The sequence below is a fragment of the Haemaphysalis longicornis genome, unplaced genomic scaffold (assembly GCF_048455015.1).
Source record: "Haemaphysalis longicornis isolate Haplotype H1 unplaced genomic scaffold, Haemaphysalis longicornis Haplotype H1 scaffold_3, whole genome shotgun sequence".
NCBI lineage: Eukaryota > Metazoa > Arthropoda > Arachnida > Ixodida > Ixodidae > Haemaphysalis > Haemaphysalis longicornis.
Genome location: NW_027526335.1, coordinates 190,990,293 through 191,004,534, shown reverse-complemented (window position 1 = coordinate 191,004,534; position 14,242 = coordinate 190,990,293). Strand labels below are relative to the sequence as shown.

The following is a 14,242-nucleotide window of genomic DNA, read 5'->3' as shown; positions in this document are numbered from 1 at the left end:
TAAGCAACCCCTTTGGAGATGTCAGCGCACCAGTTTGAGTTTCCTCCTTCTGCATTCGGTGTCTTTATACATAGTGGCATTAGGCCTCTTCTAATTTCCTTCTTTACGCTAGCACTGCGGCAGAAAGACAATGCAAAATGTCACAATAAATTGGCTGCCACCGGTTCGCGGAATACCGCCACGATTACTCGTCGCGACTTCATTGGGATGGAATTTTGGAATTAGCTATTTCACACGCCTGTGCGAGCATTGTGTGGTGCGCATTACGTAGTGCTTCTGTTATACAATCACGCGATGTGAGGGGAACACCGATAACACCATTCAGATAGTGCGGTCTCGTTACGTTCTTACAGGGTGCCACTTAATGTGATGTCCCACCCACTTCATCAGGGTCGGCACAAAGTTTGAGCATTATCACACCAATCTGCAGCAAATGTGACCGCAGTGAGAAGAGTGACAGACAGCGCTCAACAACCACAATTAAAAGCAGGTGGAATATGCGCCGTCACTTGTTGATAAGGCGACGTAATACACGCACACGCTGTCCTTCCCCAGAAAGCAGTCGAGTACTCATCCGGAACCCGCATGTAGGCTGCCGAACCGCTTACGTACAGGGACAAAACTCGCGCGAAAACGGGTCGCTCGCCGCATATGTGTTTCCCCTTTTAAAGGCCAGGTACATTAGCAGAGAACGAGGCAGTTCTGCACGAGTTTTATCCCCGTCCAAACCAGGCACAGCACTCTTCATTAGAGCTCCTATTGGCTGCCGGGCCTCTTTGCGGAGAGGCAAAACGCGTGCGAAAACGTGCCGCTCTACGCATATGTGTTTAACCCGAGCAGGATATGCTCAGTCCTTGAAAGACAACTCAACGCTTCGGCAAATGTTATGAAACACGCCGTGTTGTCTTCCACGTCGTCCCGGGTGTGAACTACATGCTTCACGGCTTTGCCGCTCGCTGCGATAAGCGCGCCACCGTGGCTACTAGAAGGGTGGTCAGAAGAAGTGGCCAGTGGTGGTGGTACGTGGGCGGTGTGGTGGCCCAGCGGGCCGCGCCGGAGGAGGCGAAGTGGTCGCAGCCTCCCTCGTGGGCGTAGTTCCCGCAGTGGTCTTCCATGAGGGGACCCGATATGCGCTGCATGTGGCGGGCGAAGAAGGCGCTCGCCCGGTCGCCGCACTCCCGCTCCACGTGAAAGCTCTTGCACTCCACGAACTCGCTGAACGCACTGCGCATATGAGGTTGAGAGTATACAGGAAGGGTTGGGGGAGAGATGAAACAATCAGGATAGACAGGGACGTTTCATTCGCGTCAACCAGTTTTTTTTCAAGTCAGTTATGCGACTGTGCCGTGTAAATTTCCAGAGGAGGGTTTAACAAGAAATAGCACATTTAGTGAATTTTTTTATTTACTTCTATTTGCAGATACTTCAGTTTCCCACTCAAAGTTTGCTAAATACAATAAAAAAACATGGCACAGCAAACAACCGAAAATACTAAATGCGTAACAATAAACATTTTACTCGTAGCTTTACCCATAAAGGTTTTTGCACCATTTCTGGCTGGAAAGGGTAAACATCTTGTCCATAGTACACACCCTTAAATAGTGTTGTGGCTAAAAAAGGGTTAAGGATTAAAAAAAGTGTACTTGTGAACACACTATAATAAGGGTGTGAGGTTGCTTGTCAACTTAAAGTAAGGGTGTGGGCAGAACAGCTATTCACATGAAAATGTAGATCGGCTGAGCGCGTAGCATGACTTAGGCCACACCCACGTAACACACTCCTACCTGCTCACGGGTTCCCCAAGACCCCTCTGTAGCAGGTGTGGAGACGGCCTATCGGTGATCCACGTGGAACTTCAATGCAAACCACTCCACACAACACGACACAAACACTTCGCCGAGCTCTACAGACAAGACATCCCACTACATCCAGCATTTTTCTTCGCTGACGATCCCACGTTTTCTGTCAAGCGCGTTTTTAACTATTACGCCGACGAAAAATGTTTAGACTCAGTTTCATACCACGCATAATCACAAACTGGCCTTCTACACCAGCCATCCTCATTGTCTTTCACGGATTTTACTTTTGTTCTTTTAACCGATTTTAGTGTTTATCTCTTCATCTCGTATATATAACTGTTGTGACGCTCTTTGCCTGAGTCGGCCTTTCGCCATGAGCACCCAACCATGATCATCATGACATACAGGCATATTGTCACGTCGCCAAAGACGACGCAGTTGTCTTCAAGAAAAACAAGTTTATTGGAGCAAACTTGTGCTCCCCTAACACCTCAAAGAATACAAGGCGGCGATACAGCAATCAACAAAGCGACGTTCGTAAACTCGTGTCGGCGATTCGAATGCCATGGCGTCTGCTCTGCAGGCTTTTATCTCTTGGCGCGAGTGTTTCTGGAACCTTCGATTTACATACAGAACATTGTAGATCAAAGAAGATCATTCTGGGCTAGTGACGTTAGGGCGAGACCGTCTGCTTATCTGAATGTGATAGCCCGCGCGGCATAAAAATAAAGAATGGAAGGCGCGATTCGCTTGGGACGCAGATAACATAGCCGGGCATGGCCGGGCAGCAAAAACAAAAAATAAACTTATACATGGTTCGCGGCATTACCCCCCCTCTAAGAGTGCATCGACCCGATGCTAAAATAAAAGGCAGTACAAACAACAACAACAAAAAAGTCTGTCATCTTGTATAGTAAGGTTTCAAGCGAACCACGTGGACGACTTCGGGCCGCGTGTGTCGTCGTGATGTTCTGGAATCACCATCGGGGATCACTTCGTAGGTGCGTTGGCCGACACGTCGTAGAATCTGGTAGGGTCTGAAATAGCGTCGCAGAAGCTTCTCACTTAGTCCGCGTCGTCGGATGGGACTCCAAACCCAAACACGATCCCCTGGGTGGTACTCGACGTCTCGGCGTTGGAGGTTGTAGCACCCGGTATCTACCAGCTGCTGGTCCGTTGTACGAACTTGAGCGAGCTGGCGGGACTCCTCCGCACGCTGAAGGTATCCTTAGACGTCGGGGTTGGGGTCGTCGTCTTCTACATGAGGAAGCATGGCGTCAAGCATCGTAGTCGACAGTCTTGCGTAGACAAGCTCGAACGGCGTCATCTGCGTAGCTTCCTGGATAGCCGTGTTGTACGCAAACGTGACATACGGGAGCACTTCGTCCCAAATCAACGTCGACGTACATTGACAGCATATCCGCGATCGTCTTGTTGAGACGTTCTGTTAGTCCGTTCGTTTGGGGGTGGTACACCGTCGTTCTTCGGTGATCCGTGTTGCTGTAGCGTAAGATTCCTTGCATAAGCTCCGCATTGAAGGCCGTTCCGCGGTCCGTGATAAGGACTTCAGGGGCTCCATGTCGCGGCACAACTTGGTTTACGAAGAACTTGGCAACTTCGTGTGCAGTCCCCCTCGGAAGAGCGGCAGTCTCTGCGTAGCGCGTCAAGCAGTCTGTCGCTACAAGAATCCACTTGTTGTGTGATCGTGAAGTATAGAACGGGCCTAGAAGGTCCATTCCAATCTGTTGAAAGGGCCTCGACGGGACGATGAACGGTTGCAGAAGTCCGGCGGGTCTTGTCGGCGGCGTTTTTCGTCGCTGGAAGTCACGGCTACTCCGAACGTAGTGGGTGACATCGGATGTAAGGCGGGGCCAGAAGTACTTCGCCTTGAGTTTTGCTACAGTGCGAGCTGTGCCGAGATTTCCGGAAGACTGGTCGTCATGGCACGCTTCCAAAATTCCGTCACGGAGGTTTGCGGCGACGACAAGTAGATAATTCGTTCTCCTTCCGGGGCTGAAATTCTTCTTCACGAGAACGAAGTTTTTGAGGCTGAATGCTGGGAGCACAACTTCGCTCCAATTACTTGTTTTTCTTGAAGACAACTGGGTCGTCTTTGGCAAAGTGACATCTGGTGGAGGTGCTGGGTGGGGCGACAGCGAACGGTTGAAACGTGCTGTGCCATGGCTGGTTTGAGAAAGGTAGTCATCGATCTCACGTGGTCGTTGCCCAGGGAGAGGGCGAGGGGCGTCGATGGAGAAACCACGCAGTCCGAGTCTCTTCTATGGGAAACGACGATAGATGTGATCGGCCTTGTTTGTTTTCTTGTTCAAGACTTTTGTGGTCCAAGTGTGACTTGTACGGGGTGCATATTGCCGCAAACCATGTACAAGTTTATTGTTTTTTTTTCTTCCCGGCCATGGCCGGCTATGTTATCTGCGTCCTAAGCGAAGCGGGTCTTCCATTCTTTATTTTTATGCCGCACGGGAAATCACATTCAGATATGCAGACTGTTCTTTGATCTACAATGTTCTGGATGTAAATCGTCGGTTCCAGAAACACTCGCGCAAAGAGATGAAAGCCTGCAGAGCAGACGCGTTGGCATTCGAATCGCCGACAGCAGTTTACGCACGTAACTTTGTTGATTGCTGTATCGCCGCCTTGTATTCTTTGAGTTGTTAGTGGAGCACAAGTTCACTCCAATAAACCTATTTTTCTTGAAGACAACTGCGTCGTCTTTGGCAACGTGACATCTGGTGGAGGTGCAGGTTACATGCACCCTCAACCCTCGTCAAGTCGTCAAGCAAGCCCAACTCGTGCCAGCCACCGAGAGCAAGGCCTAGAGCCGGAGTTTGGACTACTGCCAGATAAATTGAAGGCGGAAGACATCACGACCGTTGCCATGAACAACGCATCCACGATGACCACGAGCCATCCTGTAGTTCTGCAGGAACCCCGATAACCACCATCATTTCATGGATCCCCCACGGAAGATCCTGAGGACTGGTTGGAGAAATTGGAGCGCGTTCGGATCTTTAACAGGTGGTACGACGAAGAAACGTTTCGGCATGTCTTCTTCTATTTGGAGGATGCAGCTCGAAGTTGGTTCGAGAACCATGAAAGCTCTTTCACTGACTGGACTCTCTTCGATAGCGAGTTTCTTATAACGTTCGCCACCGGCGTGCGAAAGGAACGAGCCGCACTTTTGCTAGAAACGCGCACGCAACACCCCAACGAAGGGGTAGTGATCTTTGTTGAGGAGATGAAGAGGTTGTTTCGAAGTGCGGATCCGGAGATGACAGAAGAAATGAAACTAAGGTTTCTCATGCGAGGGGTAAAGCAGGAGCTTTTTACTTGCCTTGTCCGCAACCCTCCTAAGACGGTGACCGAATTCGTGTCTGAGGCACCCGCGATGGAGAAGACGCTGGAAGTTCGAACGAGGCAGTACGATCGCCCGGTCAACGCGCTGGTTTGCGAGACAATCGGCGCCGGGGCTACAAGCTCCGACACACTGCGGGAGACCATTCGTGCAGTGGTCAGGGAGGAGCTTGGGAAGCTTTTTCCGACGACGACACCACCTCAAATGGCTTCCCTGACTGACGTCATCCGTGAAGAGGTTCAACACGCTTTGGGCACTTCTATGCCATCCGAGGCACCCCGCGAGCCACAGGCGATGACCTACTCCACGGCTGTTCGTCGACCCCGCCCTGCTCCAGCCCATCTACCAGAAGCTCCACCGTACCGCCGTCCACCCTCGCCGCCGTCCCCACTGTCACCGCCATCCACCGTACCGCCGTCCACAGCCCAAAACGAGACGCCGAGAAAGACCGACGTCTGGCGAACCGCCGATAATCGTCCGCTGTGCTACCACTGCGGAGAGGCCGATCACATCTATCGTCATTATCCATACAAGAGACTCAGACTGCATGGTTTCTCCGTCGACGCACCTCGCCCTCTCCCTGGGCAACGACCACGTGAGATCGACGACTACCTTTCTCAAACCAGCCGTTGCACAGCCCGTTTCAACCGTTCGCCATGGTCCTACCCAGCAGCCCTACCAGATGTCACGTTGCCAAAGGCGACGCAGTTGTCTTCAAGAAAAACAAATTTATTGGAGCGAACTTGTGCTCCCCTAACAACTCAAAGAATACAAGGCGGCGATACAGCAATCAACAAAGTGACATGCGTAAACTGGTGTCGGTGATTCGAATGTCATGGCGTCTTCTCTGCAGGCTTTTATCTCTTGGCGCGAGTGTTTCTGGAAGCTTCGATTTACATCCAGAATATTGTAGCTCAAAGAAGATAATTCTGGGCTAGTGACGTTAGGGCGAGACAGTCTCTTATCTGAATGTGATAGCCCATGCGGCTTAAAAATAAAGAATGGAAGACGCGCTTCGATTGGGACGCAGATACCATAGCCGGGCATGGCCGGGCAGCAAAAACAAACAATAAACTTATACACGGTTCGTGGCAATATGCACCACGTACAAGTCACACTTGGACCACAAACGACTTGAACAAGAAAACAAACAGTGTGCATGGGTAGAGGGAGTACATAGTTAGAACTATATCTGCTTTTCTTGATTTTATAGCCAAGCATTGCTAAGCTTGGATCTTATTGCTAAGCACGCATATTCGATTTGAACATGTCCTCTACTGTGAACTCCTCTGTTGTGGACTCCAGAGGGTCAGGAGCCCTCGTCAGGCACTCAATGCCTTTAGCTCCTGCCCCTTCAGCAGGGATTGTAACAACGTCTGCTGAAAAATAAAGTCTTCTTCTTCTTCTTCTTCTTCTTCTTCTTCTTCTTCTACAGATGAAGGCTTTTGATAGAGTCGGTGGGCTTCCTGGAAAGATCAGATATTTTAGTGCTAAGATGTTGATTATTCATTTCAATGTGACCACATACAAGTCAGCATAAAGATTTGCAAGAATTGTTAATATCGCTCTGGTCATTACGTTTATTCGGTCATGGAATGTAATTAAATACCAAACACCTATTCTACACCCTTTCGACGCCCACCAAGAAGGGTTGTCCTCATTTCAACACTCTCTGTGCCCCATATAAGTAAAGCTACAAATTAGGCCATTGGAAACTAAGAAGAAGCGGGTAAAAGACCTCAAACTAAGACAAATGTAAAAGACCCCCTAATTTCCAGGTATTTTCTACCTGTCTACACTTCTAGATTTGAAGTATTTCAACTTGTCCATTTTGCACTTCCCGATGTTTAAAACAACAGGAATCGACATACTTCATTATCAGCCGAGCTGTTTAGGCTTGAGATTGGTTCGGTGGTGTTTGAAAAAATACCAAGAAAAAGAACTGCGCCGCCTGTAAAGGGTGCACCACTGCACATAGGGTAATATTACAGTGAAGCCGGCTTTCGCGACTGCTCGAGTGTGAGAACAAGGGGCGCATGCATAAGCGCGCCGCTGACTATCCAATTTTAAAGGTCTTTTTGAGCTACTAATCCGAAAAAAACTGGGCTATCTGGCACTAGCGGTGCAAGGCTGGAGAAACTGCGGTACTGGCGGTCGGCCTATCTTGTTTTCGCCTTGTATCCGCTATAAGTGCGGGAGGCACATAGGAGCATCCTTGTCAAATCTGGCTAAACTTAGCCTCACACTTAGCACTTAAGCCTAGCCTACCAAGAACATCGCAACAACTAACAAAACTTAGCAACGCTTAGCAAAGCCTAGCAAAACGTAGAACCACCAGAAGAAGCTAGGTCGACCCCACCTCCCCGAATTTTCTTTTTTTTTCCAACTGAACCCCTATTTCCACGCATTCAACGCCGTACCGAAAACCGCGGGTGTTGAAATCGGTCAACACCCTTTTTGTCACCCAAAAAGGTTGTAGAGCTACAAGTGATGGTGTTCGAAGATAAGAAAAAAAGGCTTAATGACCTCCCAACACCCTTATTCCACGTATACTACACATGTTTAGGCAATCAGGGTATTAAAAATTAGTATGTAGTGCAAGTGCTTTTCAAACAATGATATTGAATGCAGTGTGACTGCTTAGTTATTAATATCGTGGACTCAACAATATGTCCAATAAGTTTCCGTAGAAATATAACCCATTGTCAGCCTCCTTGATTTCCTGTATGGTATTCCGTTGTAGAATAGTACTCCGCCTTTCATTGCAAGGGTATCCCTGAAGACATGCACTACATAGTTGAATTACTGAATTTGGGCATAGTTCACGGATTTTACAGCACTACCATCAGTGCGAACACTAGTATAGCCCGAAAGTTGACAATATTGCCGGGGAACGGCCGGGACCTTTATTGGATTGGCCTCGTTAGTTCACTGGAAGCTGAAGCGAGATCAACATATATGGAGTTGTAGGACCACTGTACCCTGTACAGGATAGGTCACCATCTTTTTTTCACAAGAATATGGTCAAATGTCATAGAAACAATGCAGTAACGGAATGAGGAGACATATGTCGTCACACAGCACAATTTACTTTGTTGGCTACGCACGCGACGTTAGGCACTCTTACAAGTTTAAAACAAGTGTTTCGAAATTACCATGACCATGGTGAACTTGAGATTTGAAGCTTCCGGCTTGCAATAACAGAAATAATTTGACAGCTTCGGTCTTTCACTATTTCTAAGAATGCCACTTGGAAACACCGTGTTAGAAAAACCCGACCTGACATTTAGGTTCTATTTATTATATAATACGTGTAGCGGACCAACCTGTCAAGTACCTAGGCTTGTAACCGGGAGGCTGTGCACGGAACGCTGTGAGAGACATGATTCAGAATGCATTATCATTCTATGAAAACAAGCAACTACCTATAGTGACAGAAATTCAACATGAAATGCACCTGGCCACTGGTCGTAGTACTTATTACCACACCTGACCTGTACGACTCAATTCATCGGCACCTGCAGTCAAGAAACCCATTGCTTCGGAGACCCCGGCAATGGCCGAGGCAATCCTACACCACACCCCAAGACGGGCACCAATATAGTGCGGGCGTACAGCCAGGGCGCGTTCTGCCATCTTTCCAACCCGCTACCCACACGTATGGACAACTGAAGACGTACATGCTACAACAACGCCGACTACAGCTTCTTCTGGAACGCGTCCCCGGCAACCAGAGTAAGGAGGGAGAGTAAAGGGATCATTTTTTTGCGCGTGACACTTCACCGACCAGCTTTCTCTTGCGCCGAAGCATTACAACCCATGGCCGAGACGAGTCAGCTACCCAATGAAAATGTAGACTGCATAAAGGGTAAGCACTCTGCCACTCCCTTTGTTTCTTCCTCTCCCTCCCCCGAAATGTGACACGCCACGAGGCCCCTAGATCAGTCAAGACCAAACTAACTCCCTGCCACGCGGCATTTTCCACCAACGAATACTTCACCGCCCATGCCTCTCATACTCTCAGGTTTGCGGTGGCTACCCTTACATCCTACGCACATAGTGGCCCAGTCTTCGTGCTACTCATTCTCCCACTACTTTCCCTCGAAGTCCGTTTACCTCGCACAGCTGGGTTACTTCACCTCTAAATCTTTGAGCGACGTCATGACCGCTACTCGCACATGACTTATGTGTAAGACACAAAACCACCTTCATTGCCTCTGCCAATGCCACACCTTCATGCCCTAGCCCAAACACCACCGACACCATCTAGTGGACAAAAGTGATGAGTTCGGATGTGGATTGTGCAATAAAGGTATCTCTCTCAAGTGCTGTAGCGCACCCCTCTTGCTTTGTTTTATTCCACGAGGAAACGCCGATCCTGCGTGCTTCGCAGAAAAGGGTTCGCCCTGAGCCCCTACATATAAGGGAGAACGGTTAAGAACACGGAAACATTATGCATCTGAGCTAAGAACAAGTGGTTGTACACACATCAGGCAAGTGAGTGGGATCTACTACAGTCATATACACTGATCTCCGATTCTGGGTTTGCATGTGCGGTTTTCTTCGTTTTCTGCGTTGTTCGTTAAGTTGAATGGTTTGTTTCGTGCGATTTTCCAGCTATTTTGGGCCTTATCGATTGCGTAGCTTGGAGACTGTGGAACGAAGGTCATGATCATGATTGACCTCGAAACCTCTTCTGCAGGACGAAGGAATCGCCATAATTTTTATACACTTCCAACAGCTTCTGTCATGCGGCTTCGAGATCTGTGAGATCGCTGAGTTCGCAGAGAATGATGATGCCCTTAGTGCTCATTTCTGTATCAGCAAAGAGGGCTGACCTAAGAACGGAAATAGCTAACACACGGCAGAACATGGCGCCCGAAATTCGGTGACCTCAAGGAGCCGTTTCCTATTCTCAATTTAGTTAGTGGTCCGGTGCTAAGATATCGTGAGTTGGGGGTCACGTGTTGAAATTTCACCGACGTCCAAAATTTAGGGTAGCGCAATTGCGGCACCTAGGACTCCGGAGGGCAGCGGTGCTTACCAGCACGATCTCCGGAGGCCGTGGTCGATGTCCTGCGTCTGGCCTATGGTCTTGGCGAGCTCCAGGGTTCGCCGATAGGCAGGGGCACACTTGTCCTCTCCCAGCGTCACGTTCCGGTTGCAGCGAGCGTGCTTAAGGAAGTCTGCGGGCATTGCAGCAGCTGGTTAGAAAGTTTGTCTAGCACCACTAGTACTGTTATAAAATAAGAAGTTCCCGTGCATGTTTATATGTCGTGTTCCGAAGGACACCACGACTGGAGGCCTGTAAACATTTTAAGGCAGTGTAAATATTCGTCAAAAAGGCAGGACCTACTAAAATATAGCACCCCTTCTTAACTGTGGCCGGGCGATAACGCACTAAGGAGAAATCCTCCGAACCGGGTGTAAATGGCTTGTTTTCTAGCGCACTCCGTATTCGGAGTATTCTTTGCAACGCCAGACGGGAGTAGTTGTTAAACTCCGCTAAGGGGGAGAGGTTCTTCAGACATTTAGCGCGTCAGTTTCAGCTGTGCAGAGTTTGCGCTTGCCCCCGGAAGCAAAAAAACTAAATTTTGTTGCTGAGGCAGCGCCGTTGGCGATCTGCATTGGCCGTTAACTACCCGCCTTACCAGCCCACCCGGTAACTAGGTCGCCCTGGTCTTACCATCAAGTGACCGACAACCGGCCGCTCACTAGACTCCACAGTCGCTTGACCGGCAACGCTTAGGCGCATCCTTCGGGCATGCCTGTCCGGTCGGTTGTGAACCAGCCCAAGTTTGTACAGGCATTTGTGGACGCTGGGGCCGAAGACCGCATTTTAATCACAGCGATGCTATGTCTCTTTCATTCAGAAGCGAATCAAACCTGCACTCATGAAACACTCCACACTTTACCGTCTATGCTGGGTGAGCTTAGGGCCATCCGGGACGTACTGCAGGCGCTAACGCCGGCCTTCTTCAAGCCCGTGGGAGTTACAATGTACAATTTTACAGGGATTTTCCGACGGCCATACAGGATTGGGCTGCGTAGCCTCCATCTCGTCTATCTCAAAAGACATTCACAGAATACTGGACACCTACCCCGGCCCTCTCCGACCATCGTGGATACGGCGTAATACCCTCACCGCTCATATTGCGGCGGGTAGTTCCTGTCACCTTACGTCTGCGTTACGAGCGCTGCCCTTGTTGACTGGGGACCCACATGAACAATTCGTCTAACGAAATGAATATCTGCGTCGCGTCTACGCGCGCTCTCATCCCACCATGTAAAACGGACCTTCCCAGTGGGCACGCTCGCTGGGAGGAGGTCATGCTGCGTAGACTTCGAGTTGGGGTGGCCCTCTCCCCTGCAGTAACGCGGGCGTGGCCAGCACGATATCATGCACCGTTTACCAACAACTGCCCCTTCTCTGTACGGCTCCTGCCAACAACGCTGACACTATTCAATTGTTATGGACGTGCCCTTCCCTGACTGCTGCGAGACCACGACACCTTCGCGGCACAGGCCTGCATCGTGGGAGACCTCCCGATTTACAGCGATGGCTGTGGGGGACCCGCCACCGTTGTCTTCTGGACTTCCTCCGGAAAACGGATATGAAGTTGTATCTTTCGGATTTATTAAATTGCTCCGCTGAGCATACTATTGCAGTTTTAAAAAAATGGCACCCGGTGAGCATGATTGTAGGCATCCGGCGGAGCATGTCACTTTAGCCAACGCTCCAACCACACAAAAGAGTGTTTTCGGGTGCCTATATAGTATTTTGTGTCTTTAAGAACCCCGCTGAGCAGTGTAGTATCGAGGCTTGCAACGTATAAAGCAGATATTTATATCATCGTCCCAGTCGTGGGACGTGAACTTCAGAGCACAACAAAATATTCCGTTTAAAAATAAATCACCAGAGAATGAGACGTATCAGTTTCAGTTTCAGTTTATTGGTGATTCCAAAGAAGTAGTAGTGCCATAATATCATACAGACGAGGGTGCCAAAGTTGAAAACTTTGGGCCAGAGTTCGATCCAACCAAGCAGACGAACCATTATAACAGCGTTAATATTGTTACAGTGTGTCAGTAGCCAAAGAACAAAATGTTAGTACATAGCCCCAAGCATTGCGGACATGTGCTAGGCCTCAGCTGGGAGGAAGAAGAGGTTCGGGCAAGGTCCAACGCGGTACTCGCTTCTCTCTGTGTGTGAAATACACCTTCATTTTCACGTATTCCTCTCCTTAACATCTTGGTGGAGGTTGCCCGACATGCCTTACCTCTCGTCTTGGCGCTCAAATCCTCGAGGCTTCGTGACCATTCATCACGTTACTCCGCAGCGGGCGTCATATTCACCCTGCCACCATGGCTCCGCCCAGCGAGTCGGCGACTCCGCTGGTCGTCGTTACTCAGCCTCGCGAGCCTGGTTTCTTCACCGGCCCTGACAACGTTGACGTCGAAGATTGGATCAAGCACTACGAGCGGATCAGCACCCACAACCGTTGGGACCCCACTATCACGCTCGCCAACCTCCCTTGCTGCTTCAGAGGTACGGCCCTCACTTGGTATGAGACGAATGAATCAACGCTCACCAGCTGGGACGATTGTAAAGCCAAGCTTTTGGACGAGTTCGGCAACCCTGTCGCCCACCAGTTACGCGCAAAAAGTGAACTTGCCTCCCGTGCCCAAACGTCGACCGAGCCGTACGTCGCCTACATCCACGACGTTCTGGCTCTCTGCCGTAAGGTCGATGCGAGCATGAACGAGCAGGACAAGGTCGGGCATGTGCTCAAAGGAATAGCTGACGACGCCTTTCACTTGCTAATATGCAAGGACTGTACGACAGTCGATTCTATTCTGAAAGAATGCCGGCACTTCGACCATGCGAAGAGCCGGCGCATCACAACGCAGTTCCAACGGCTGCCCAACACTGCTGCTACTTCTTCTTGCGACGCACCAGCCCCTCAGTCGTTTTCGCCCGCGCCTTCTTACCGCGACGCCCTAGAGCACACCGTCCAAAAGATAGTACGCCGAGAACTTGAAGCGACAGCTCCTGCCGAAAGTATGCCCCATGCCGTCACCAGCCCTGTTCCAGCCATTTCGCTCATTCAAGCTGTCGTTCGCGACGAAATTACCCACATGGGCTTCCAGCCAGTATGCGCCGTAGTTACTGCTCTCCGTCGCAGTTATGCCCCACCCGGACCGCGCAATGTGTACGGCCCAACGCGCTATCGAAACCCCGCTGAATGGAGCACTCCGGATGACAGGCCGATTTGTTTCACGTGAAGGCGTGTTGGGCATGTGGCGCGCTACTGTCGGAACCGCTGGTCCTCCAGGAGTACCTTTTGGGACGACTCCCGCCGCAACGATGGACACCGGCCAACCTACTATCGCTCGCAGCCCCACCTTGAGACCCAATTACCAGCAGATGCTCCACCGGCGAGTACAATCTCCCAACGCCGTCGCCTGTGTCGCTCTCCGGAACCTCGTCGACTTTCGCCGCACCCCTCTCGCCGTTCATCTCCGGGAAACTAGCTGATGCAGCTCCCGGAGGTGACGCTGCATCAACGACCGACCCCGCAAACCCTCTCTTGACCTTGCCGACTGAAGACAATTTGCTAGCAGTTGAAATTGATGGCGTCCCTGTTAATGCCCTAATCGACACTGGTGCCCACATCTCCGTCATGAGTGCACAGCTGCGCTCTCGCCTCCGCAAGATACTCACCCCTGCCCTTTTGCACGTTCGCGTTCCTGACGGAGGAACTTCGGCTGTCGCGGGTATGTGCACCGCCCGAGTGAGGATAGCTGGCCACCCCGTCACTGTTATGTTCTTTGTTCTGGACAAATGCCCTCATGACGTCATTCTCGGTCGTGACTTCCTCTCAGACCATTCCGCCCTAATCGACTGTTCGACGGGTCTGCTTCGACTTGAGCTCCCACTTTCCTCCGACGACCACGCCCCACCTTTCCTCCACTTACGCTCTGATGATCACGTTCGCCTGCCGCCTCAAGCCGATACTTATGTCCCTCTCTCTTCAAACCTGCCCGTCCCCGATGGAGACTACGT

General features: G+C 50.4%; 1 protein-coding gene across 1 annotated transcript; it reads right to left on the bottom strand.

Moving 5' to 3' along the window:
* Positions 1–761: 761 nt before the first annotated feature.
* LOC144175610 (uncharacterized) lies at positions 762–10,371 on the bottom strand. The gene is made up of 2 exons (XM_077704667.1): positions 10,220–10,371; positions 762–1,224 (listed from the first exon to the last, which is right to left on the bottom strand). The coding sequence occupies exons 1-2, from the start codon at positions 10,369–10,371 to the stop codon at positions 939–941; spliced, it is 438 nt and encodes a 145-aa protein (XP_077560793.1). The 3' UTR covers positions 762–938.
* Positions 10,372–14,242: the final 3,871 nt, after the last annotated feature.